The 25,196-nt window shown below is 53.0% G+C and overlaps 1 protein-coding gene across 1 annotated transcript; it reads left to right on the plus strand.

The window, feature by feature from the left end:
- The first annotated feature begins 274 nt into the window (after positions 1-274).
- Lgals3bp (galectin 3 binding protein) lies at positions 275-12,110 on the plus strand. The gene is made up of 6 exons (XM_075989956.1): positions 275-613; positions 3,655-3,728; positions 4,637-4,828; positions 4,990-5,121; positions 6,532-6,784; positions 10,730-12,110. The coding sequence occupies exons 2-6, from the start codon at positions 3,677-3,679 to the stop codon at positions 11,832-11,834; spliced, it is 1,734 nt and encodes a 577-aa protein (XP_075846071.1). The 5' UTR covers positions 275-613; positions 3,655-3,676; the 3' UTR covers positions 11,835-12,110.
- Positions 12,111-25,196: the final 13,086 nt, after the last annotated feature.

Raw genomic sequence — 25,196 nt, forward strand, 5'->3', positions numbered from 1 at the left:
TAGTCCACCCCAAGATCCCAGCCTTGCTTTCTACCTTTGGCTTTTTGTCTCTATACCTGATCCTCAGGCGTGACGCACTCTGGTCCACACACCAGCACAGCCCGCCTCCCCAGGTCCAGGCAAGGATTGCGCAGCCCACATCCATGCTCATAGACACAGTCTGTTCCTGAGCCTCTGCTCCCAAGCCCACATGCATTACCTTCCCAGCACCTCCATGCTGTCCCCACCCCCACCCCCAGGGTGCCTGCCTGGACGTGCATCTGGCTGGTCAAACAGCGTAGCCTAGGTGCCTGAGCATTGCTGTTTTATCTGCTCAGCCACAGGGCACTTGGGTGCCTGCCATCCTCCCAGCAGAGCAGTGAACAAGCAGAGGGCTGCTAGCCTTGTCTGCAGCCAACCCCAGGAGCGGCCTCTGTCATGTGTTTTCTGGAAATCGAAAGCAGACTAGGTTTATAAAGCATTTCCTGAGACAACGCTGAGAAAAACCGCATGGTGGTGCCTCTCTCCGGCGGACAGTCTACAGCGGTCTTCTGATTGCAGCCAGCAGGGAGGCTCCGGGACCACTTTCAGCAGCTGACCCTACAGACGGGTAACTACTGTCTCTCACTTCCAGGTGAGTCCCCAGTCCACACGGCATGATCCCTAGCCGGCCACTGAGCACGGGACCCATTGTGCTCCTCCTCCACCTGCAGGGCTGGTGTACAGTTGGGCCTGCTGTTTGCTGAACAAGCATCAGCTGAAGGGAGAAGTGGCTTGGAATTGAGCCCTCGGCCCTCTCCTGGGTCTGTGGACTCTCACCCAGGGCTGTGCCTACCTGCAGAGCTACTGTATGGGCCAGCATAGGCAGACTTGTCCCAACTTCCCACATGAAGGAGTCAGGCAGAGGACAGCCTCATCTACATACCCGCAATGTTCCCGAGGCATCAAGTTCCTGACTCAGCACACACAAACCTATTGGCCACAGCTTATGATGAATGGAGAGAATGAGCACCCGGTGTAGTCTGCCGTGGGACTCAGGTTTCCTGGAACCCAGGGCACCCCTGGGCAGACCCCCACCTAGAGCTCGCTAGCTGTGCGATCTGGAGTCCTTTGACTCTCACCTCAGCGAGTTCACTTGGGATGTGAACTGGCTTACCGCTCTGGGGTCTTGTTTATTGTATGGCTGGCTTCAGGAACCTGCTGAGTGGGGCGGGGAGGGTGCACAGCAGCAAGGGCCAAGTTTCCCACCCAGTGATGCGGTACAGGATGCAATGGTCAGAGCCTATGCCCAGACAGCTCCCTTGATAACCAGGCTCAGCCACCCATCCACCGCGGTCCAGTTAAAGATACAATATAGGGAAAACCATAAAAAGGAGCTTTATCTCATGGGGCTATGTTGAGAAGATGAACAGATCGGCCTCCTCCTCAAGCCCCTTGGGGTATTGACATGAGGTTTAGATTTAAATGGGGGGCTACAGGTGTGTATAACTGGGCTGGCCTTGTCGTTGCATGGGCTGTAAATCTCTATCCTGGAGACAAGCACCCCCTGGTGAAGCTGTCACCGCACTCAGCATGAGATGCCTCGGAAAATTCCAGCTCCTTGGGAGCCTTGTTTCAGTAATTTAATAGCCAAAGTGGGCGGGGCACAAGTCTCTTGAGATCATCTTCACCCCTGCCAGGACAGCTACAAGTGGGCTGGGATCCAGAGGTCCTTCATGCTAATCTAGTGCAGAAGTGTCAGGGACAGGGTTGGTGGGGTGGAGGGAGGGGGACTGGCGTGGGGGTGAGGGGCAATCCTGGTGTTTCTGCTGGTCCTGGGATATCTCTCTTGCCTGTCCCTGGGCCTCTGGTCTAAGTAACAAAGAAACAACTTGAGGTTACCAACTCTTGCCCTGTAGATGGTGCTCAAAACAGCACCACCCACTAGCCAGAACCAAGCCTGGGAGTAGAGTGGGTGTTGCCTGCTCTGTGGGTCATCCCTATCCTTGCAGGGACTGAGGGACAGTGCCTGGGTAGAGCACAGACAGGCAAGAGCTTAAGTCATAGCCTAACATTGAGTTCCTCTGCCCCGCTTCTTAGAGCTGGCAGCTTCTTGGGAGTTGACCTTTACCCACCTCCAGCTCATCCCCACCTCCCACTCATCCCCACTTCACACCTCCCACCTCCCACTCATCCCCACTTCACACCTCCCACTCATCCCCACTTCACACCTCCCACCTCCCACTCATCCCCACTTCACACCTCCCGCTCATCCCCACTTCACACCTCCCACCTCCCACTCATCCCCACTTCACACCTCCCGCTCATCCCCACTTCACACCTCCCACCTCCCACTCATCCCCACTTCACACCTCCCGCTCATCCCCACTTCACACCTCCCACCTCCCACTCATCCCCACTTCACACCTCCCACCTCCCACTCATCCCCACTTCACACCTCCCGCTCATCCCCACTTCACACCTCCCGCTCATCCCCACCTCCCACTCATCCCCACTTCCCACCTCCCACTCATCCCCACTTCCCACCTCCCACTCATCCCCACTTCACACCTCCCACTCATCCCCACTTCACACCTCCCGCTCATCCCCACCTCCCACTCATCCCCACTTCACACCTCCCGCTCATCCCCACCTCCCACTCATCCCCACTTCCCACCTCCCACTCATCCCCACTTCACACCTTCTACTCATCCCCACATCCTACCTCCCACTCATCCTCACTTCACACCTCCCACTCATCCCCAATTCACACTCATCCCCACTTCATACTTCCCACCCATCCCCGTTTTGCACACCCTACCCACCCCCACCTCCCACCTCCCACTCATCCCCACCTCACATCTCCCTCCCATCCCCATTTCACAAATTTTACCCACCCCCACTTCACACCTCCCATCCATCCTTACTTTAGACCTCCCACCCACCTCCCACTTCACATCTCCCACTCACCCCCACTTCACACCATGGAGGCCCAGACCCTTCTGCACTGTCTCTGTCACTTAAGGCCAACTGTTAGCAGGCTTAAACCCTGTCTATCCCCAAGACACAGCCCTTGTGTTTCCTGGGTGCTCATTGCCCAGAGCCCTCACCCACCTGTTCCACCTTCTTACTGACCTGAAGATTGTTCCCCAGAGCATGTGAGAGGCCTGTATGAGAGCCAACACATGGCCATATGAGCCCTGCAGAAGAGGGACCACCCACAAAACTGCCCTGTCCTCCACCAGCAGGGCTGACGAGACCATGGGACTGCTGGTCTGCTGTTGAAACAGGCTTCTTGGTTCCCAGCTGCTCAATAGCTCAGACCGGAAATAACCACACAGAAACTGTATTAATTAAATCACTGTTTGGCCCCTTAGCTCTATCTTCTTATTAACTCTTACATATTAGTTTAACCCATCTCCATTAATCTATGTATTGCCACGTGGGAGTGACTTACTGGGTAAAGTTCCAGTGTCTGTCTCCCGTGGGGCTACATGGCTTCTATCTGACTCTGCCTCCTCTCTCCCAGCATTCAATTTAGTCCCCCCCCCTGCCCCAGCTCTGTTCCCCTATAGCTCTGCTATAGGCCCAAAGCAGTTTCCTTATTAACCAATGATATTCACAACACACAGAGGGGATCCCACATCAGTCTGCAGTGGAGAACTGTCACCAGACTCATTGTGCTCTCTTCTGCAGGGTTGGGCTTCTAGACCAGGCCATGGCTCTCCTATGGCTCCTCTCTGTGTGGTTGCTGGTTCCAGGGACTCAAGGTGAGTCATGCCTGCTGGCAAATGCCCAAAACATAAGTCTTCAAGGCTGCTCCACCTTGCCCTGTGGGTCACCTCCTCACAGAAAACCCAGGTGTCATCCTACGAGGTGCTATGTCTCGGAAGTCTCTCCATGTGGATCCCCAGTCAATCTAAATGATGGTGGTGTGTGGCTGGGGTTCCCCTGAGCCCGGGGGCCACTCAGGTGAAACTCAACTGTTCACTGAGGGAATCTCAACTGTGGCCAAGGAGGGGGTGCCGAGCCTGTGCTGTCCTGGAGTGAGTGGCCTTGGGACACAGGTTAGAATTCAGAGAGCCCCTGGGGGCAGTCATCCTGCACCCTCAGCTGAATGCCCTCTTTAGCATGAATGATCCCCAGCTTCAAGCACCCAGCTACTTGCTGACCCTCTGAGCATTGGCAGAGATGGGAGCCCCTTGACTGCCTTGCCAGATTACAGACTCTCTCTGGCTCAGGTTGTCTGCTTTAGACCAACACTGCAGGGACAAGGGACATCTGCTCTCTGCCTGTGTCTAGGGGCCACCTGTCCCCTCAGGCCAGCATTCCAGAGAGCCAGCAAGAGGCCTCTTCCTCTCCCAGGCCTTCCCATGGGTCACCACCTCCACCCACTCTTCAGGATGGAGAGCCAAGGTGCTCTCTTAGAGCAAAAGGCCCAAAGCTGAGAAACCGAAAGGCCGTGGCTTCCATGGGGTCCTCAGAGAGCGTTCTGGGCTCCTCAGTGGATAGCGTTTCACACATGGAGGGGGGGCTCTAAAGTGTTTCGAGAGCAACCCCACTGCACCCTAGTTGGGGTAACCTTCACCCATTAGGACAACCCAGAGCATCGAGGTCATGGGGATGGGCACCAAAACAGGCCAACCCTCCTCCCAGCTGACCCCCACTTTCCCAACAGGTACAGAAGATGGGGACATGCGTCTGGTTAACGGGGCCTCAGCCAACGAAGGCCGCGTGGAGATCTTCTACAGAGGCCAGTGGGGGACAGTGTGCGACAACCTCTGGAACATTTTAGATGCCAACGTCGTCTGCCGAGCCCTGGGCTATGAGAACGCCACTCGGGCGCTGGGCAGAGCTGCCTTTGGGCCAGGTGTGGGCTGCTATGACAACCCCCGAAAAGCTGAGGTCGCTTAGTAATGCCCCTCAAACATCCCCGCTGTGCCAGTGAGCAGCACTGTTGCAGGAGCTACTCTCCACCAAGGGTCCAGCTCCTCCTCCAGTGTGGTCCCTGACTTCCTCTTGTGCCCACAGGAAGGGGACCCGTCATGCTGGACGAGGTGGAGTGCACAGGGACAGAGCCCTCACTGGCCAACTGCAGCTCCCTGGGTTGGCTGAAGAGCCGCTGCGGGCATGAGAAGGATGCAGGCGTCATCTGCTCTAACGGTGAGCCGCCCTTGCCCGCCCAGCACCTGGGTGAAGCAAGGGTTATGCCCGTGCCCCTCCCCCTGTGTATGCAGACATTGAGAGTGGTGCCCTGGGTGTGGCTGGGATGTATGACAAGTTCACTTCCTCCGGGAGAGCCCATTGTGTTTCCTGTGTTAGGGAAGCTTCTGTAGCAGGGCAGTGGGTTATGGGTCAGGGACTGTATCCCATTTATGGATGACACCTGTGTGAGGGTGTTGGCTCTCTAAGGCACAGGGTCTTAGGGTTATTACGTGTTCTGTTGCGTTGCCTAGTTCCCCGGGCACAGGTTGTAGCAGTTCTGATTGGCTGGGGTCAAGGACACAGGTGCCCAGAGCCCTACCTGCCGAACTCTGACCCCATTCCAGCTCTTCACCTCCTGTGTCTGAGACTCAGTGGGAGTTTTTCTTCCTGGGCTAGCCCGTGGGGTTCCTGGAGACTCCCCTCTGTCCCGAGTTTGGGAACTGAGGCACAAGGGTATTGATTCCCACAAGGTCCGACAAACATGGGAGAATTTGATTGGGGGTGGAAGGCTCAGACTGGAGGGGCCTCTTGAGTAGACTAAGCTGTGCAGGGTTCTGGGAGGACAGGAGGCCCTTCCGGCTGGGGAACAATGTGGACAGGAAGATGGAGGTGAACGCTAGGGTCCACAGTGAGAGGAGATACCGAGGAGCCAGCCCACCCAGTCTAAACATAAAAATCAAGCCAACCCTCCTAGACAACCAGTGTGATGTTCCATGTGGTTCTGGATTAGGCCTTGGGAGGCAGGGAAAAGTGGGGGTGCCCAGAGGCATGCCATAGCCCCTCAAGGACTTGTCTCCTCGGGAATAGGGAGGCCCAAGTTCTAGTGTGAGATTACCATGGAACCCTGACTTCTCAGGCTGTTCACTGGGTGTAGGAGATAGACTTGATGCTCCATCCCTCTCCCTCTGAAACCTCAAAGCCCACTCCTACTAACACAGCTCCTCCAGCAAGGCCGCACTTCACAGCTCTTCTCATCCTTTCAAACAATGCCACTTCCCTGTGACAAGCATTCAAATATATGAACCTGTGGGAGCCGTTCCCATTCAGACTCCAGAGCCCTCGCCACAAACCAAACACAGTGCCTGAGTGGGGTCCAGGGAGCAGCCTCTGGGTGTATCAGGGCACAGGGCCACACGTGGCCAGAGAGGCCAGGAGGGCCTGCTCCTGTTTCATGAGGTTCAGAGGGCAGCTGCACCCTTCCTCAAGGCCTGTTCCATCCTGCATTTTCCCTTCTGAGCAAAGCCAGGTACCAGGATGGCTGGCACAGATGAAGAACATGACTCCCAAGGGTCAAATGCAGCTTTGAGTCAGAGAAAATGGTTTACAGAGCCCAAAGCCTCACACAGCAACTCCCTCTGCCTCTCCCAGAAACCAGTGGTGTCCACGTCCTGGACCTCTCTGGAGATCTCCCAGATGCGCTGGGCCGGATCTTTGACAGTCAGCAGGACTGCGACCTGTTCATCCAGGTGACAGGGCAGGGGCATGGAGATCTGACCCTCTGTGTCCACAAGCTGATCCTGAACACCAACCCGGAGGCCCAGGCCCTGCAGCAGGCAGTGGGCAGAAGTGTCCTCATGAGAGTGGATGCGGAGTGCATGCCTGTGGTCAGAGACTTCCTCAGGTAAGCCACACCTTCAGCTCCGGTCGTGCTTGGGCTGCACAGTCCTCCTAGTCGCTGGAGCGTCCACTGTGCTAGGGTGGGGCAGCAAGGTAAGTGGATGGGCCCTGCACATCTGATCATGTGCTCATGCAACACCCATACACATGTACCTGCACATCACACAGCCATGCAGCCGTGTGCATGCTTCTTCCCACTGCACACAGCTGTACTCGCAGGCAAACTGTTGTAGAATATTATCTTAGGGTGTGTTGCTTTTGTTTGTGCTCTGGAACATTTGTTTAATGATGCAAAGATGTGTTTGGTTAAGTAAAATTCACCTGCGGTCAGGAGGCTGCGTCAGTAACTAGCTGACAGGAAGTTATAGGAGGAACCAGGTGGAGAAGGGTTTCTAAGGCGGGGTGAGAAGTACAAGCAGAAAGAAGATGAGCTAGGTGAGCTTCTTGCTATTCTGCTTCTCTGGGAAGCAGGATTCTACCTCAACCCTTGAATCTTTAGTTCTGTAGAGGGACAGAGATTTAGATAAGTTCCCTTTGTAGCTTTGAAGGAGTTGGTGCTGAGGGAATACCCTCGGGCTGTGGCTCTTGCAGGCTGACCGCTGCTGGTAGCGGTGGAGTTGCAGTTGCTGGCTAGGATAGCCGTAGCTATCAACCATTAAAAAGAGGGACAGCAACAAGCAGTAGCAAACTCTCCCATCTACCTGCAGTCACATGGACACACATCTGAATGCTTGCTGCACTTGTGTGAACACTGTCACACCCAGATGTTCCCTGCACTTGCACGTTCGTACGTCTGAATACTCATCTGCCTTTGCACGTGCACGTGTGCACACACATGCACGCATGCGTCCAAATGCATCCTGCACTTGTAGAAACACATGCTCATGCATCTGAGCCTCGCTTTTCTGTGTGCCTGTTTGTCTGTTCGTCTTAGTTATTGTTCTTTTGCTGTGAAGAGACACCATGACCAAGGCGACTCTTCAGATAAAAGCATTTAACCAAGAGCTTGCCTGCAGCTAAAAGCATGTAACCAAGGACTTCCTTGCAGCTCCAGAGCTTTAGTCCGTTGTCATCGTGGCGGTGGGTGTGGAGCATGGACGCGTGCAGGCCGTTGCTGGAAGAGTAGCTGAGAGCCTTACATCCGATCCACAGGCGGAGAGAGACTGGGCCTCATGGGCTTTTCAACCTCTCCATCCACCCCAATAACACAGCCTCTCCAGCAAGGCCACACCTCACAGCCCTTCCCATCCTTTCTAACAGTGTTGCTCCCCGGTGACCAAGCATGGCCTATGGGAGCCGTTCTGATTCAGACCACCACTGCACTCTAGTGTGCAAGCATCCCTGCACACTGAATTAGTGTGCACACATGTGTTCTCACCCACATCCAGCGCACACAGATATGTGCATTTTCACCATGCAGCTCTAAATGCTCTCTCCAAACAGCCATGGAGAATTTTTTTCTTAATATTCTGAAGTTATGACTTAACATGGAGTACCAGACCTGGAGCTTCTCTGTGAGCCACCTGGGAGGGCACTGGGCAGCATAGATCTCCTACAGCAAGGCTAGAAAGGCTTTCCGCCTGGGCTGTTAGGAAGGCACAGACAGTGCAAGTAAGACGCACTCGTAAGCCTTCTCCTCTCTCTGCCATGTATCTTAGGCGTGTTAGAAGTCACACATGGGCTGGAGAGATGGCTCAGCAGTTAAGAGTACTGACTGATCTTCCAGAGGTCATGAGTTTGATTCTCAGAAACTGGATGTTTGCTCACAAGCATCTCTAGTGGTATCTGATGCCCTCTTCTGGCATAAAGGCGTACATGCAGATATCTCTCATGTGTAAAATAAATAAATAAATCTTTAAAAAAAGGTGGGGGGAAGGGCTGGAGAGATGGCTCAGAGATTAAGAGCACTGATTGCTCTTCCAGAGGTCCTGAGTTCAATTCCCAGCAACCACATGGTGGCTCACAACCATCTGTAATGAGATCTGGTGCCCTCTTCTGGCCTGTAGGCATGGAGGCTGAACACTGTGTACATAATAAATAAATAAATCTTTAAAAAAAGAAGCCACACACATACACACACATACCCCTATGCACACGCACATACACACACCTACATGCACACACCTACACACACATGTACAAACACATACACACATACCTAGGTTCTTGTGTGCTTATTTGTGTGGGCCCCACAGGGCATATGTGGATGTCAGAGTAGTTTCTCTCCCTCCACCATGTGGGTTCTGGGGATCAGCTCAGGTCATCAGACTTGGTAGGGATCGACTGGCTGCTGAGCCATCTTGCCAGCTTCAGCTAAGACTCTTCCCTTCCCATGGCAGGAAGCAGTGACTTCAGAACTGTCTGTGAAGGGAGGAGGAAAAGTGCGCTCCTCTGGGGAGTCCTCACAGACTATCCCTGGCTCCTGTCCGGTCAGGTGCAAGACTCTTCAGGGCGAGAGGATAGAGAATTAGTGGCGTCCACATCCGTCCCTGGCCTCTGCCACAACCCTTCTCTGCATCCTCTCTGCTGCACTCAAGATCACGCAGGGTCTCCACCTAGGACTTTGAAACAGAGTGTTTATTACAAAGGATTCTCTCTTGTCCTTATGACACGAGGCTTTATATAACAGAACGTGACATTTATGAGAACAATACCGGCGATTAAACCCAGATTAGAACCATTGGCTCCCAGCCTAGTATGCAAACCTGGCAGGGATCCTGTGTCTTCCTGGTGAATTCTGTGTCTAAGACACAGTGGAGGGTGGAGCAGATGCCATCTCTGCCTTCCTGCTCCCCCCCCTTGCATCAGCTGTGGCCTGGGGTATGGGCTCTTGTTCTCTCTCTCTCTCTCTCTCTCTCTCTCTCTCTCTCTCTCTCTCTCTCTCTTCCTCTCCCATCCACCCTGGCTTCCCTCTGAAGTCTCACACACACACACACACACACACACACACACACACACACACACACCTAAGGAGTCCCCTAGGCTCCTCCTGCAGTCCCTCAAGCCACTTCTCGCTGCTAGCATTGGGCCTTTCCCCTCTCTGGATATGTGATTTTTTTTTCTTGAAAAGGATGGGCAGAGCTGGGAGACCTACTCTGATTTCCGGAACCTAAGACTGGGCCATGTGGGCATGAGGGAGGCATGAAGACAAACACTCACAAGAACCCGAGCACATCTCAGCCTCCCGTAGCACTTAGAGCTGCCAGCAGCCCGAGGGACCACTCTGGTGTGGGACAAGAATTAGAAGCTGGTGTGAATCCTTTTTCCTGGTCCTCCCTCCTTCAACAGCAGGGGGAGAGTGGTGGCAGCACCTTCTGTCCCATGTCCTCCTTATGAGATGATTTCATGAAGGGTCTATCTCAGGCTGTGTGTGAGGAGTCAGTCCGGAGGAAAAAGTGGCCCTCACAACCTCTGGGGTGCTGTGAAGACAACGGCAGGGACCTCAGCTCTACTTGAACACTTGTGCACAAAGCGGGAGGACATCACTCTGGGCATGGTGGACTCAGACCCTTGCATGGCTCAGAGTCCCAGGGAAGCAGATAAAAGGTGACCAAGGAGCCATTGTCACCTGACAGGGAGCAGATGCTTGGGGGGAGAGAGGTACCACAGGAACCCAGCAGGGACCCATGCCTGGACCTCTACTGACCAAGGCTCCCGGTGACATCAGAGAGAGCAGGGGATGCAGGTGGAAGCCCCCCAGGGGAGGGCGTTCACAGATGAGAAAGGAAGTGGCTGTGAGTGTGCGTGCCAACAATCATCCACCCCGTGGCCTGACACCCTAAAGTTGTTGTCAGTGTGAGATTGCGGAGGACAGAGCCCCCCAGTGGGAGCACCCTGGAGTAAGGTCAGCGGGGAAGCTGTAACAGGTAGCTGTGTGGGAGAGCAGGCCAAACACACCTGCTGTCCATCGGGGCAGGCTTCAGACTCCTAATCTACCTCCCACTCCCAGGTACTTTTACACCCGAAGAATCGAGGTCACCATGTCCTCTGTCAAGTGCTTGCACAAGCTAGCCTCAGCTTATGAGGCCACACAGCTTCGAGACTACTGCGGACGGCTCTTCGCCACCCTCCTCCCCCAGGACCCCAGTTTCCACACGCCCCTGGACCTCTATGCCTATGCACAGGCCACCCGGGACTCTGTGCTGGAAGAACTGTGCGTACAGTTCCTGGCCTGGAACTTTGAGCCTCTGACGCAGGCTGAGGCCTGGCTGACCGTTCCCACCACCTTGCTCCAGGCTCTCCTCTCCAACAGTGAGCTGGCCGTGTCTAGCGAGCTGGACTTGCTGAAGGCAGTGGATCAATGGAGCAGAGAGAGTGGCATCTCCCACGCGGACGTAGAGCGCCTGGTGGAGAAGGTCCGATTCCCTATGATGCTGCCCCAGGAGCTGTTTGAGCTGCAGGTCAACCTGTCCTTGTACCAGGATCACCAGGCGCTGTTCCAAAGGAAGATCATGCAGGCCCTGGAGTTCCACACCGTGCCTTTCTCAGTGCTGATCAGGTACAGAGGCTACAACCTCACTGAGGACATCTACAAGCCCCGGCTTTATACCTCCTCAACATGGAGTGCCTTCGTGACAGCCCGGTCCTCAAGGTCACGGGACGTCCAAATGTATAACTACGGTCAATACTACTCATACGGTTATGGCTCAAGAGGCCAGTACAACTCCTACCAGTCCTTCCAGACCCCACAGCACCCCAGCTTTCTCTTCAGGGACAGGCTGGTCTCCTGGTCAGCCTACTACCTCCCCACTGTCCAGAGCTGCTGGAACTATGGCTTCTCTTGCACCCCTGACGAGCTCCCTGTGATGGGCCTCACCAAGTCCGCCTACTCCGATTCTAGCATTGGCTATGAAAACAAGGCGCTGATGCTGTGTGGAGGGTACAGTGTGGTGGATGTCACCAACTTTGAAGGCTCCAAGGCCCCTATCCCCAGTGCCCTGGACACCAATAGTTCCAAGATCTCCTCCCTCTTTCCCTGCACCTCAGGGGCCTTCAGCAGCTTCCGTGTGGTCATTCGCCCCTTCTACCTGACTAATGCCACTGACTTGGAGTAGGTGGTCCATCTCCATGATGTGTCCCCTCCTTAACCTCCTTCTTCTTTTTAGCCCCTTCCAGCAGCCCGCCACCAGATCTTCCCCAGTTTCCACTCTATGAGCTTTAAATTTTTACTAGATTTCAGGCAGCACTCGCTCCAGAGCTGAGCCCCCGAAGCTCCCGTTGCAGGTACAAACATGTTCTGTGAGGTCCTGTGGGATTTCTGATGCCCACTGCAGCAGCTCAGTCCATCACTGTCACTAATCAGAAATCATTAAAGTCACATGTGCATCTCATGATGCTGGTTCATTCGTGCAGTAGGTGTTGCTGGCTTCTTCCGGCATTTGAAGGGCAGGGGTGCTGGCTTCTGGGGGGATGGGGAATGAGAGTGTGAGCCAGTCGGGGAGGTTGACAACAAAGAACAAACAGCCAAGCCCTGGCCCCAGATCGCCACAGAGGAACAGGGTGGATGCAGCCATGGGTATCAAGCTGGTGAGCCGTGCTGACCTGACTGAGAACAGGGGGGGGGCATCTGTGAGAAGAGACTGCCAGGCTGGGACGCAGCTAAAGAACAATAGTGGGAGACAGAGGAGGGCACGGGCAGGGAGAAGGAAGAGGCGTGGTGACCAACAGTGCCTCCAGAAGCCCTTGAACCCGTGCCAGGGCAGAGGGACAAAGACCGTAAGGATGGACAAGTGGGAGACGCTTCAAGCATCAGCATGTGCCTAATCACTGAACAGAAGACGGCCTGAATCAGGGGCCAGGCAGGAGGGGGATACTGCGTGATGGGGCCCTGGATCATCCTTAGATGCTGTAGGGGCGGGCATCCTGGGAGAGTGTCGCCTTTGGGTCCTGGACTGTGATGTCTCCCCTAACTCCTTTATAACCAACAAGAATGTGTGTGTGCATGCGTGTGTGCACGTGCACATGTGTATCCCACTTGTGAAAGCAGAGGTTACCCAACTTTACACAATCTAGAAACATAAGGAAAGAGAGTCTCAATGATGGATTGCCTGCATTGGGTTGACTTGTGTGCATGTCTGTGAATTAATGATTGTGGGAAGACCCAGCCCACTGTGGGCAGCACCATTCCCTAGGTAAAGGGGTCCTTACCAGTATATGGGAATGAAGAAACTGAGCAAGTCAGCAAGTGAGCATGCATGCATTCATTTCTGAGGTGACTAGCTGCGCGTTCCTGCTGAATGTCCTCATGATGAAGAACTGTGGACTAAAATGAGCCCTTTCTCCTCTGAGCTGTCCATTTGTCAGAGCAACAGAAACGGAACTGTGCAGACCTCGCCGAGCACCCTGGCAGCATTGTCTGACTTATGTTCCCCTCCAGTGAGTCCCATCACTCGGGTCCTCACCGGCACTTTCTGCTGTCCACACTTGTTAACTTCAGCCGTTCTGGCGCGTGTGTCCACATCCACATCCCTTCGCCACCGTGACTGAACGCCTTGTGCAAGTCAGCTTAGGGGAGGGAAGGCTGATCTCGCTCATGCACTCAGAGGCTTCAGTCCGCCTTCACGTGATCCCTTAGCCTCCTCGTGGTCCATGGGTTGACACCCTTGAGATGCGGTCTGCTCATAACCCAACAGTTAGAGAGCAAGCCTTCAACACAGGGGCTTCAGGGGCCAGTCTTAAATGCAAGCTATTAACAGTAACTTGAAGTGAACCTCCCCCAACTGCCTTCCCCATCCCCCTCTACCTATATACCCACCTTACTCAACCCGTGGGAATACCCCATCTGTTTTATACAACGAAATATTTCTGGTTCTAGAATTCCAAACTGAAGCCAATTCAAACGCTTAAAGCAAATTGTTGGAATGTGTTCCTTTGACCCCGGAAGCTGAGCCCTTTGGATTCCAGATGGTCACGTTAGAGTTGAACCTGCTGACTCACTGCTGCAGACGGGTGCATGGCCTGGGGTGCCGCAGACAGTCCTCTCAGCACGCAGGCTCTGGGCGAGCTCGCACTGCAGGAAGAGCCTCTCACAGGAAAGGTTGAATCCATTACGCAACTGCAGAATGGCGTGTTATTCAGCCACCCAGAAAGGTCTTGTCATCCTGTGTTCAAGCTAGGCATGCTGGGGCTTGCCTGGCATCTCAGCACTCCGATGGCTGAGGCAGGAGGATCACACATTTTAGGCCTACCCAGGACATTGAGTGACATTGCCAGACCAGTGATTTTCAGACTTTGTTTGAACAAATAAGTCAGGAAACAAACAGATGATTGAATGAGTGAACGTGTCCATGGCAGTTCTGGCTGGTTTTATGTCAGCTTGACACAGGCTAGAGTCATTGAAGAGGAGGGAATCTCAAGACAATACCTCCTAAAGATCAGGCTGTAGGCAAGCCAGTAGAGTATTTTCTTAGTGATTGATTGATGTGGGCGGGCCCAGCCCATTGTGGGTGGGGCCACACCTGGCCAGAGAATTCTATGTAGTAAGCTTTCTCGCCTGATTTTCCATGGATCACCAAATCCCCAGTAATGACATGAAGACTTATTATTAATTCTGAAAGACATTTAGCTTAGGCTTGTTCCCAACTAAATCTTATAACTCAAATTAACCTGTTTCTATTCATCTACGTCCTACCCTCTGTAGGCCCATATTTCTACACGGTGTGACAACCAGGCTCTCAGGCCATAGTTAGTGCCTGAAGCAGTCACATACCTTCCAGACAGGCTGTCACTACCCTAACAAAGGTCAGAATAGTGTTTTGCTCCTTTCTTTGTAATTTGGAGAATGCCTGAATAGAGGTGCTAATTCCAGCCTACGTGACTGACCTACGTGACTGAGCTAGCATACTGACCAGGAAGACGTGACAGAGGAAACACAGGCAGGTGTGGACGTGACTAAAAGCCATTCACCTGGTTACCTAGGAAACAGAATGATAATGAATTTACCCCTCAGTTTATGTTTTGGTCAAAAAGCTGTTTGGAGAATAAATGAGAGGAATTTTTTTCAGGATGTGAACTCGGGATTTCGTGAGGGATCACTGAGAATCTCCCTCCTGATAAAGCCATGTGAGTTGTGTCTTTATTCCCGTTTCTTCCACGCCGGTCCAGAGACATAATTTATGTTGGCCCAGAGAAATAATTTAGGGTTCAGGCTGCCACCAGCCCACGACAACCATGTGACTTTTTACCTTTCTTCCATTCTGTATGTCCGATTCTCTCTGTGTCTTGCTGGTATCTCCCTTGTGCACCTAGATTCCTCTTTCCCCCTCCCCCTAAAGTCCTGCCTAGCCTTTCCTGCCTAGCTACTGGCTAGTCAGCTCTCTATTAAACCAATTACAGCAACACACCATCACACAGTGTAAACAAACATTCCCCCAACAATTCCAAGTTCTATAAGAACACAACTCAAGCAAGCCAGTTAGCAGGAGGGGAAACATTCCCCCAACAATTCCAAGTTCTATAAGAACACAACTCAAGCAAGCCAGTTAGCAGCTCCCCTCCATGGCTTCGGTAGCAGCTCCTGCCTCCGGGTTCCTGCCCTGTTTGAGCTTCTGCCCTGACTGTACTCAGCAATGAACTACTATGTGGAAGCGTGAACCAATCAATCCTTTCTTTAGCACGTCGCTTTGGTCGTGCTGTTTCCTCACAGCAACAGAAACTCTAAGTAGGACAATGACATAGTATAAAGACAAATAAGAGTTAAAAGAGAACAAACAAGACTTGAAAGATGGCTCAGTGGGTAAAAGGGTTTGCAGCCCAGCCTGATGTCCTGAGTTCAATCCCCTCCGCCGGCCCCAGATGATGAAAGGCAAGAAAGCGTGTATGCATGCATATGAAAAAATCAAATGCAGTTTCTTCTTTTTGATTTTGGTTTGGTTTTGTGAAGCAAGATTTCTCTATAGCACTGGCTGTCCTGGAACTCACTCTGTAGACCAGGCTGGACTTGAACTCAGAGCTCCACCTGCCTCTGCCTCCTGAGGATTAAAGGTTTTGGGCACTACTAACTGGCTCAAATGTAATTTATAAAATAACATTTTCCTGTAATTATTTGGGAATTTCATATATTTGATCACATTCATTCCCTGCCCATCCCCTCCCAGATCCACTCCTATCTCTTTCTCCACACACAATTTTATTCTCTCTCTCTCCCTACCCCCATTGCGTCCATTTTGTGTTTCCCCAATACTCTCAAGTGTCGAGCCTGTCCTGGACTGTGGTAGACCTATTGTTAAAGAAAATGGGCTCCCTGTCCCAGCAGTTATGAGATGCCGATGGTTCCTCAGCTCCGAGTGCGACCTCGTACCCACCTCCTCTTCGTGCCGGGATTGTGTCTCAGGCCTGCATGTCACCACAACTGCTGTGACTTCATCTTTGTTTGCAAGCGCCCTGCTGTGTTCCCTTGGAGTCATCCAGAACCTCACATCCATGACTCTCACACTCTGCTTTCTCTTCCTGGATGGTGTAGATGTCCCATTTAGGACTGAGCATGTGCCTTGCTGGGGAGGTATGGTACTGGGAGCAGGCTTGGAGGTTCCAAAAGCCCATGCCATTCTCAGTTAGCTCTCTGTCTCTCTGTCTCTCTCTCTCTCTCTCTCTCTCTCTCTCTGCCTTTTCTCTGTGTCTCAGACATCACTCCGGGTCCATGCCCGCCTGCCCTGCCCTCTGAAACTGTAAACCCCAAGTAAATTCTTCTGTAAGTAGCCTCGGTGCCATTATTCTCCACATGCGTGTCTGTGTTAAACACCATCTCCTGCAGAAGAAACTTCTCCGGGAGGGTTGAGAGATGCACTAATCTATGGTATAAAACTAAGTATACACTTCTAATCCCAGGACTCAGGAGGCAGAACTCTGTGAGTTCAAGTCCAACCTGGTCTTCTTAGTGAACAGGTTACCTATAGGAACCCTGTCTCAAAAAAATAAATAAATACTATTGCCATTTAGCAGAACAGTAATAGCAGGTTCTCCCCCAGGGCCTGTGATCTATATATGACCTGTGATCTATGATCTAGCTATGATCTATCATCTGTGATCTGTATAGCCACCTGTACAAATGGAATTTTTTTAAAAAAAAAATCCTTAATCAAATCTTAAAAGAAAAAATGGAAACAGGTAGCCTTTGGAGCCCTCCTGTGCAGGTGATCTGCAGGTCTGCGTCCTACTCTGCCTCCTTCCCCGACTGACCTCAGTCCCCTCCCAGGACACCTTTCTTTCTCTGTGCAGCGCAATGCAGGGAGGAGAAGCCCTTTTCTTTGCCACATGGCAGTCTGGGGTGGGCCTGTGACGACTCCCTAGAGAAGAGGCTCTCTTAGGGAACCTCCCTAAGAAAAGCATTCACTTGCACATCTTGCCGTGAAATCTCTCTCCAAAGTCTCCTAGGCCCGGACTGGAGAGAAGGTTCAGAGGTCAAGAGCGCATATTACTCTTGCAGAGGACCCACATGGTGGCTCATAACCCTCTATAACTCCACCTCCAGGGGATTCACTGCCTCTGGTCTCCAGAGGTTTCGGGACACATGTGGTGCGCATACCTACGCATGGAATAAGATGGGTCTGTTCTAAAGCCGCCTGCATCTCCCCGCTCTTCACACCACCACGCCCCCAGCTTTGGCTCACTCCCTACTCTCCTAAACGGAGCTGCCCAGCAATGACCTCCCAGACCTCTGAGTTCCCCTGGTTTGTTGTGTCAGCTGCTGGTCTGGAAGAAAGCCACTGGAGGGCACCAGAGCAGAGCTGAGCGAGTTGACCATAGAGGACGCTCTGTGTCCTTACCTTGCTTGGTATCACTGGGGGCCTGTGTCCATTTGTCTGTGTGCGCATCCTCCACCCTGCTCGGAATAAACCCTACCAGGACTGCCTGGGCAGAGCTGGGGTCTTGAGGGAGGGCTCGATCTGTCTACTGGCAGGGCTGGTACATTTAAGTCTTCCTGCCACCCAGCACAGTCCCTCAAGGCCTTCAGATTGTCCTCATGAAGGAGATGGGAGGAGACTGTTTTGTTTTCCATGAGGCCCTTTGGGCTTTGCCTGAGCCTATGCAAATGAGGGGGTTCAGTAGCCCAGGTAACTTAGGGATGGGACTGTGGTTACTGGTGGAGGGCTGGAACCCCTGTGGCATCCTGGCCTCCAGGGTGAGTCAGTACAGACAGCCAGAGACCACAACTGAGTCAACGGTCCCCACACGATGAACCCAGAGGGTTCAGAGGCCCCAGGCCCGAGGGCACACACTGGTGCTGGGAGGGATGCGTATCCCAAACTGCACAGGGCAGAAACTCTCTGCCCTCTGGAGCCTTCCTGACTGCTCCCCGTGTCCTTGTTCCTGTGGCTGTTTGTCTGTAATCTCCAGTCTCCTTTATAAACATACCACTAGCCATAGAGGCATGTTTCCAAGTTCTGAGACAGCATTCTAGAAAACTCCTGGCTATGAGGAAGGGGTCATGGGGAGCTCCAGCTCCCAGCATTCAGCGGGCCCACCATGTGAGTCTGCCATCCTGGTGGGGAGTCCTGTTGATGTGGGTTCTGTAGTCGGCTCATAGGGTGGCTAACTGGTGTCAGGAGGACCCAGTGAATGAGCTGGGGTGGGTGGGGAGCCCAGGGAGTATGGTGATAGAAAAACAGACTTCATTTAGACTTGGCAGGGACCAGGGACCGGACAGAGGCACACACGTCAGGCATGACAAGAGCCATGTACCTGAAGCAGAGAGAAGGCATGAGTTGGTTTCAGCTGGAGGAACATGGCCCTGGCTCTGCCCAAAGAATGCCTCAGGCTGTGCCTGACAAGAAGAGAGGAGGGAGGTGTCCAAGGTGATTTAGGCAAAACCAGACATACTGAGGTGCCAGCTGAAGGCTGGGAAGGCCAGAGGGCAGCTGTGGAGTCCCAAGATCCTAGAGCATCCCCATGCTGCCCAGACGAGGTAAACAGCAAAGACCGTACCCACTACTCTTACCGTGCAGTGACAGTTGGCAGCTGTCCACTGCCCCAGCCCCTCCTAGATTCCCAGCTGAATTGAGAGTAATGAGAATTCAGGTGTATATTTGCTCCCACAGGTTAGGAATTTTAAATTGATTTAATCAGTTTGGAGTCATTAGGTTGGTTGGGGGGGCTTGATTATAGCATCATTGAAGAGTCCAAGGGACCAAAACAGGGAGACTGAAGAGGCACCAGGAGGAAGAGGAGGAAGATGAAGAGGAAGGAGGAGGAGGAAGATCCTAACAGCTGGCATGGGACGAACAAAATGCCTCTGTTTCCTGGGGTCTAGTGAGGAGGCCTTTCTTTAGCTAGGAGATGGCCTGACTTGGGCTGGGCTCTGAGGTCCTGTCTTGGTTACAGAGTCAAGTCACCTCCACTTCTAGAAACTGGGCCATCGGACAAGACATCTCCTAAGCTCCCACTCTTTAGCCAAAGCCACCTGTCTCTCCAGATGTCAGTTCTGATATAGTGACAGGAAGCCACCTGGCTTCCCGAGTAGTGGTTCTAATGTAGCGACCTTGCTACCTCAGACTGTCAGGTGGCCCAGGTCAGCATATTTGCTCAACAGGTCTGACGGGGGATACCAAATAGAGATTCTGGGCTCCAGGCCAGGCCTTCGAAAGTGCCAGCCTGTTCTGGGATCTGAGGGAACAAAAGCCCAGTTATCCTACCTCCCGGGGCAGAGTCTAGGAAGAGGGGGTGATAAATCATACTCAAATCTATCTCAAGCTCTCCTAGGCCATATGTAGCCTTACAAGCTTCAGTGTTAGCAATGAATGCCCACCACAATGGCTCAGCCAGAAGCAGTGACCTAGAGGTACGTCTGTGCTTGCCCAGCCCTAGGTGGCCCCATTGTCCCCTAGCCCGGCTTCAGCCAGAGTTCCCCTGGGGCCTCTTCGCATTTCTTCCTAGTTCATCTGGTGACCCTGCCTTCTCCCCTGCTGTTGATCCACCAGTCTGTTATGGGGGGGTTGAGCTAACAAAGACTCTCTATTCACCATTCGACCACACCGCAGGGACCCTGCGTCTGTCGACGTGACCTAGTGGTTTTCCTGGGATTTATTTAGTCTGTGTGACTTCATCTCTAACGTGACTGTATGGAGCACGGCTTTCAGCTTACATACAAGAGAAGCTTGAACAGGCTGTGACGTTGGGAACACACGGGTCACCTTGAAGCAACTCGTCCTGATCTGAGCTTCTTGAGAGAGTAGGGCCCATGAGCCAGGCTCTAAGCTAGCAATGTGAGTTTGGATGGAGTGAAGGGCAGGGCTGTCGCGTGGGTTTCCAGAGCCCAGGTTGGGTACTGACTGTGGCTTGGAGCTAAGTCGTTTGGGAACTCAGAAAACTAAGTTGTCTTGAGTCAGCTCCCAGTTCCAAATGCACTGGCTCTGCCCTGGGCTCCTTGGCCTTGGCACTAGGGGGAGCTGAACACCTAGGACTTGCTGGATAGTGGGAGAGGCTGTGGTCCCTGGAGCTCCATAGGAGAGGCCAGAGACCAGAGGCCAGGTCCTGTCTCTTCCAGGGAAGTGGATGGACCACGGATCTATCAGGTCCTGTGTCTTCCAGGGCAGTCGATGGACCACGGATCTATCAGGTCCTGTGTCTTCCAGGGCGGTGGATGGACCACGGATCTATCTAAGTCTAGACATTTATGTTAGTCAGAGCTTTTTCCAAAAGTGTTCTGGGGGTTTACCTACCTCACCCTGCCAGACAGTGGGGACAGCAGGAGAGAGGTCCCAAGCCCATGGCAAAGGAGGAAGAGGAGAAGGAAAAAGAGGAGGTGAGGAAGAATGGGAATGGAGAGGTGAGAGGAGGGAGGGAGGGGGTGTAGCTCCCTACCAGGAGAACAAGCGAGAAAAGCTGCCTTTTAACCTGATGTTGGATGTCACAGTCCCACTTCACTGTCTTCTGTTGGGCAGGGTGGTTACAAAAGCCAGCCTGATTCAATGGGTAGGGCTGCGGATCCCATGGTGGGCAGAGGGCCCAGGTCTCACTGTTAGAAGAGCCCATGGAAGGGGCATAGCCACCACTGCCCAACGAACCAGTGTGCTGCTGTGGTCAGAAAGCAAACCCCAAAACCAAGGCCAGCAGAGGGGACAGGGTCACTGCTGGAGCCAGGGGAAAAGAACAGGAGCTGGATACAGTGGTGTGTCTCTGTAGTCCCAGCTACGTGGAAGACTAAGGCAGGAGCACAGCTTGAACCCAAGAGTTCGAGGCCATCCTGGTGCAAGGCTATTCTGGGCAACACAGACTGCTTCACCTGGGGCCTGGCTGAAGGGAGGCACGGCTGCTGGGGACTGTGATATGGGGTTGGCCAGAGGAGGCCAGATGGACCCAGTGAAACAACCTTGTCATCATCCATTGCCCAACACACAGAGCTATCCTCACTCATTCGTCAAAGTTAACCTTCAAAAATCCACCCCACCCCTCCTTGGAGGACTGGCACAGAGTGCTCCCCACCCCCACCCCTCGGTGGAGCACAGAGCACTCCTCACCCCTATCCCTCCATGGAGCACTGACGCAGAGTGCTCCTCACCCTCCACCCCTCCGTGGAGCCCAGAGCACTCCTCACCCCTATCCCTCCGTGGAGCACTTATGCAGAGTCTCCTCACCCCACCCCTCCGTGGAGCACTGACACAGAGTGCTCCCCACCCCCACCCCTCGGTGGAGCCCAGAACACTCCTCACCCCATCCCTCCGTGGAGCACTGACACAGAGTGCTCTTCACCCCCCACCCCTCGGTGGAGCACAGAGCACTCCTCACCCCTATCTCTCCGTGGAGCACTGACACAGAGTGCTCTTCACCCCCCACCCCTCCGTGGAGCACAGAGCACTCCTCACCCCTATCCCTCCGTGGAGCACTGGCACATAGCACTTTGCTGGGCAGGATTGAAGAAAACCTCAGAAAACACCAGCGTGTTCGAGAAATGCGCCAGTTGGCTCTTGAGACAGAAGGCTACCCTGGTCACAGCACGTGCAGCCTGGGGTTCTGAGCACGAGCGCAGAAGCAGCTCTCAGACTCGTGCACCACGTTGCCCAGATTTCGTCTGCACTCTGGTTCCTCAGAATGGGTGACAGGGGTTCTCAAATCTGGTCTGGAAATTGCTCCAGATGTGAGCGGGCAAGCGGTTTACACAGATGGGTGCTCCAGATGTGAGCGGGTGAGTGGTTTAGACAGATGTGTAGTCAGCTTTTCCCTAGGCCATCTCCCCAGTCTAGACAAACACAGAGCCGGAGACTGTTTGTAAGAAATAGAGTTTAACCCTGCCTGGCAATGGCTTTTTTCTACTTGAACAAAAATTGCTATTAGGCTGAGCATGGTGGCTCAAGCCTATAATCCTAGCACTCAGGAGGGAGAGGCAGAGGCAGGAAGAGCTCTACGAGTTTGAAGCCAGCCTGGTTTACATAGTGAGTTCCAGGACAACCAGGATGACATAGTGACCCTGTCTCCAAGAAAACAAAACAAAACAAAAAACAAAAACAGACAACAAACTTTTGTAAAATTGACTGGACAGGTTTCTGGCCAATCAGGCTGTGTGTTTGGAAGGGTCTACTGTAACACACAAGGCCAAATGAGTGTGCAAAATGAGTCCACAGTGCAAGCAGGAAGGCAGTCCTCTCTAAGCAGGGACAGTGTTTGGGAGGGACCTAAGGGAGATGATGCCTAGACCTGCAATGTCTTCTCATTCTCAGGGGCTGTCCCTGACACAATCACTGTCAAGACACACAATGCTCTTTGCCTAGAACCCTGTGTGCATATGTGTGCATGCATGAGTGTGCATAGTTAGGTGTGCTTGCAAATCCACATGTCTGTAGGTGCACATATGTTCACATGGTACGCAGAAGCCTGAAGCCCACATTATTTTTTGAGATATGATCTCTCACTGGCCTGGAACTTAACCAAGTTGGTTAGGCTGGCCGACCAGGGAGCCCCAGGGACCCACGTGTGTCCACTCACCCCGTGCAGGACATACCACCACATCAGCTTTATTCGTACGGGCTCTAGGGACCATGCTTGTACAGCTGGTACAGGAGTAATCACTGCCCCGCTTTCCTAGCCTGGGACTTGGGCTCTCCTCCGTGTGGAAGCTGGGCAGCCCTTGGTCTCTGGGAAGGAGTGGGGTCCTGGAGGCTCACTTTGGGGGTCAGACACTTCACCAAAAATCTGAAGCTAGCATTAAGGAATAACAGGAGGTTTGTGGGGGTGGGGGTCATCTTCCAGGAGGCAGAGTGGCTCGTAGATACTACATCTGTCAAGACAGGTGGGCAGCTTGAGGCTCCTGGCCCTGGAAAGACCAGCTGTCCGATGGCACAGCTGTCCAGTCTCACACAGTGAGAACAGCTCTGCCCTGGGCCCCTTCCAGAACTCGCGCTGGTGTTTGCTTGCCACTGGAGGACATGGCCTCTGCTGGGGACTTGCAACAAACACTTGGTAGCAGTCAGGTGCCAGGCAGTGAAGAGTCATTTCCTGAAGCTGGTGCAGATGGCAGCTAGCCGCTGGCTGGATGCTGTCCTCTGCACAACTGCAGGGCTAAGATGGGGATGGACAGAGGTTGTGGGCTGCATTATCAGGAGGAGAGGAGGCCCTGCCTTGGCCTTGAGGGCTGCTTGTCTCCCTTCATGGTTCTCCATTGCATCAGTGCCTGAGGAAGGAGGAAGAGCTAGCCTGCTAGCCCACAGCCCGCAGGAATCCTGAGGAGCCCCATGAGGGATTCCTGGCACTCCAGTGGAGCAGGAGAGCACCTGGCAGGAGCTGCTGAAGCTGGGATGTTGCAGCTTCCCCCAAGTGAGCATCGTTCACCTTGCAGGGACACCAAAGGTGCTCACGAATGACATTTAGGGACAATGACATCCTCTGAGAGACACTGACAAAGTGACTCCATGTCTTCAGAACCTGGCAGAGCCCATAGAACAGCCTGGAGAGGCTGAGGGACTCTAACATGTTCATATGGGAACTGTTGTGCACAATATATTACCCTATAGAGAGAGGCAAACAGTATGAGGGACCCACTGTGCAGGGGACAGTCGGGAACTGGGTACTGCCAGCTTAATTTTCTGCAAACCTAAAACTGCTTTTAAAAATTAGTCTGCTTGTCATAAAATGAATAATTTAAAATGCACTTTGATCTCGCCTTTGGGAGGCTGAGGCAGGAGGGTCAAGATTCCAAGACCATCATGGGCTACATAGTGAGAAGCCAGCCTGGGGTAGGTGAGACCTTGTCTCAAAACACCAAGATAAATTCTCTGCTAGTGAAGTGGGAGAGTTGGTTCAATGGTTAAGAACATTTGCTGCTCTTGCAGAGGACCTGGGTTCACTTTGCAGCACCCACACGGTGGCTCACAACCATCTGTATCTGGTTCCGGGTGGCCCAATGTCCTCTTTCTATCTCTGTGAACACCAGGCACACACGTGGCACATATACATACATGCCTGCAGAAAAAGACAAAAAAAAAAAACCAACCCTACATATACATAAAGTAAAATTTCTCATATGGGTGTGGTGGTGACAGCACACATTATTAATCCAAGCCTTCGGGAAGTCGAGGCGGGTGGAGGATGCGGAGTTTTAAGCCTTTGGGGAGGAGAGACGGAGGATGTGGAGTTCCAAGCCTTCAGGAAGGAGAGGCGGAGGATGCGGAGTTCCAAGCCAGGCTGTTCCACCTGGGAGGCAAACGAACAGAAAGATGACGTAATAAGCACCGACTGAAGCCATCGCCTTCAGAACTCTGCCTCTTCCTTCCTCTTCTTATCTCTTTTTGGGATCCACAGTGGTTGCTTGCCCTAGCCTTCACCTCCTGCCCCAGTGGCTCCCAAATCAGCTCTCTCTGTCTTTTGACCACTGCCATTCCTCCCCCGCCCTGCAGATACCTCAACTTTCCATTTGTAGTCTTCCAGCAAAGCCCTGCCTGAGTGTGAGGAGCTCGGTTCTGTGTTCTGTAAGACAGGATGTTATGTAGCCCAGGCTGGCTAGGTAGCCGAGAATGACCGTGAAGGTCCTCCTGCCTATACCTTCCAAGTGCTAGAACCATAAGCAGGAGACACCACATGGCCCCAGACACGGTTCTTTTTTTCCTTCTTTTTAATTGTTTTTATTGAGCTATACATTTTTCTCTGCTCCCTCTCTTTCTCCCCCTCCCCTTTCACCCTCTCCCGTGACCCCCGCACTCCCAATTTACTCAGGAGATCTTGTTTTTTTCACCTTCCTATACGAATACTACTGCTATGAACATAGTTGAGCCGTTCAGACACTGTTCTTCCCTCCTCCCGTGACTCCTCCCTCCCCAGTAATCCAGAGAATGGCCCCAAGCCCACTGCCCATGCTTCTGCGGGCAGGACTAGTGTAAGCCATAGTAAAGGCTCCTGTGTTTTCTTGTCCTGGGAACTTGGTTGTGATGGTGTCGATCGGGAAGGTTATTGTCATATTGCACTACTCTCTGATTCTCTAGGACACGGAGTTC

Source organism: Microtus pennsylvanicus, chromosome 11 (assembly GCF_037038515.1).
Source record: "Microtus pennsylvanicus isolate mMicPen1 chromosome 11, mMicPen1.hap1, whole genome shotgun sequence".
Lineage (NCBI taxonomy): Eukaryota > Metazoa > Chordata > Mammalia > Rodentia > Cricetidae > Microtus > Microtus pennsylvanicus.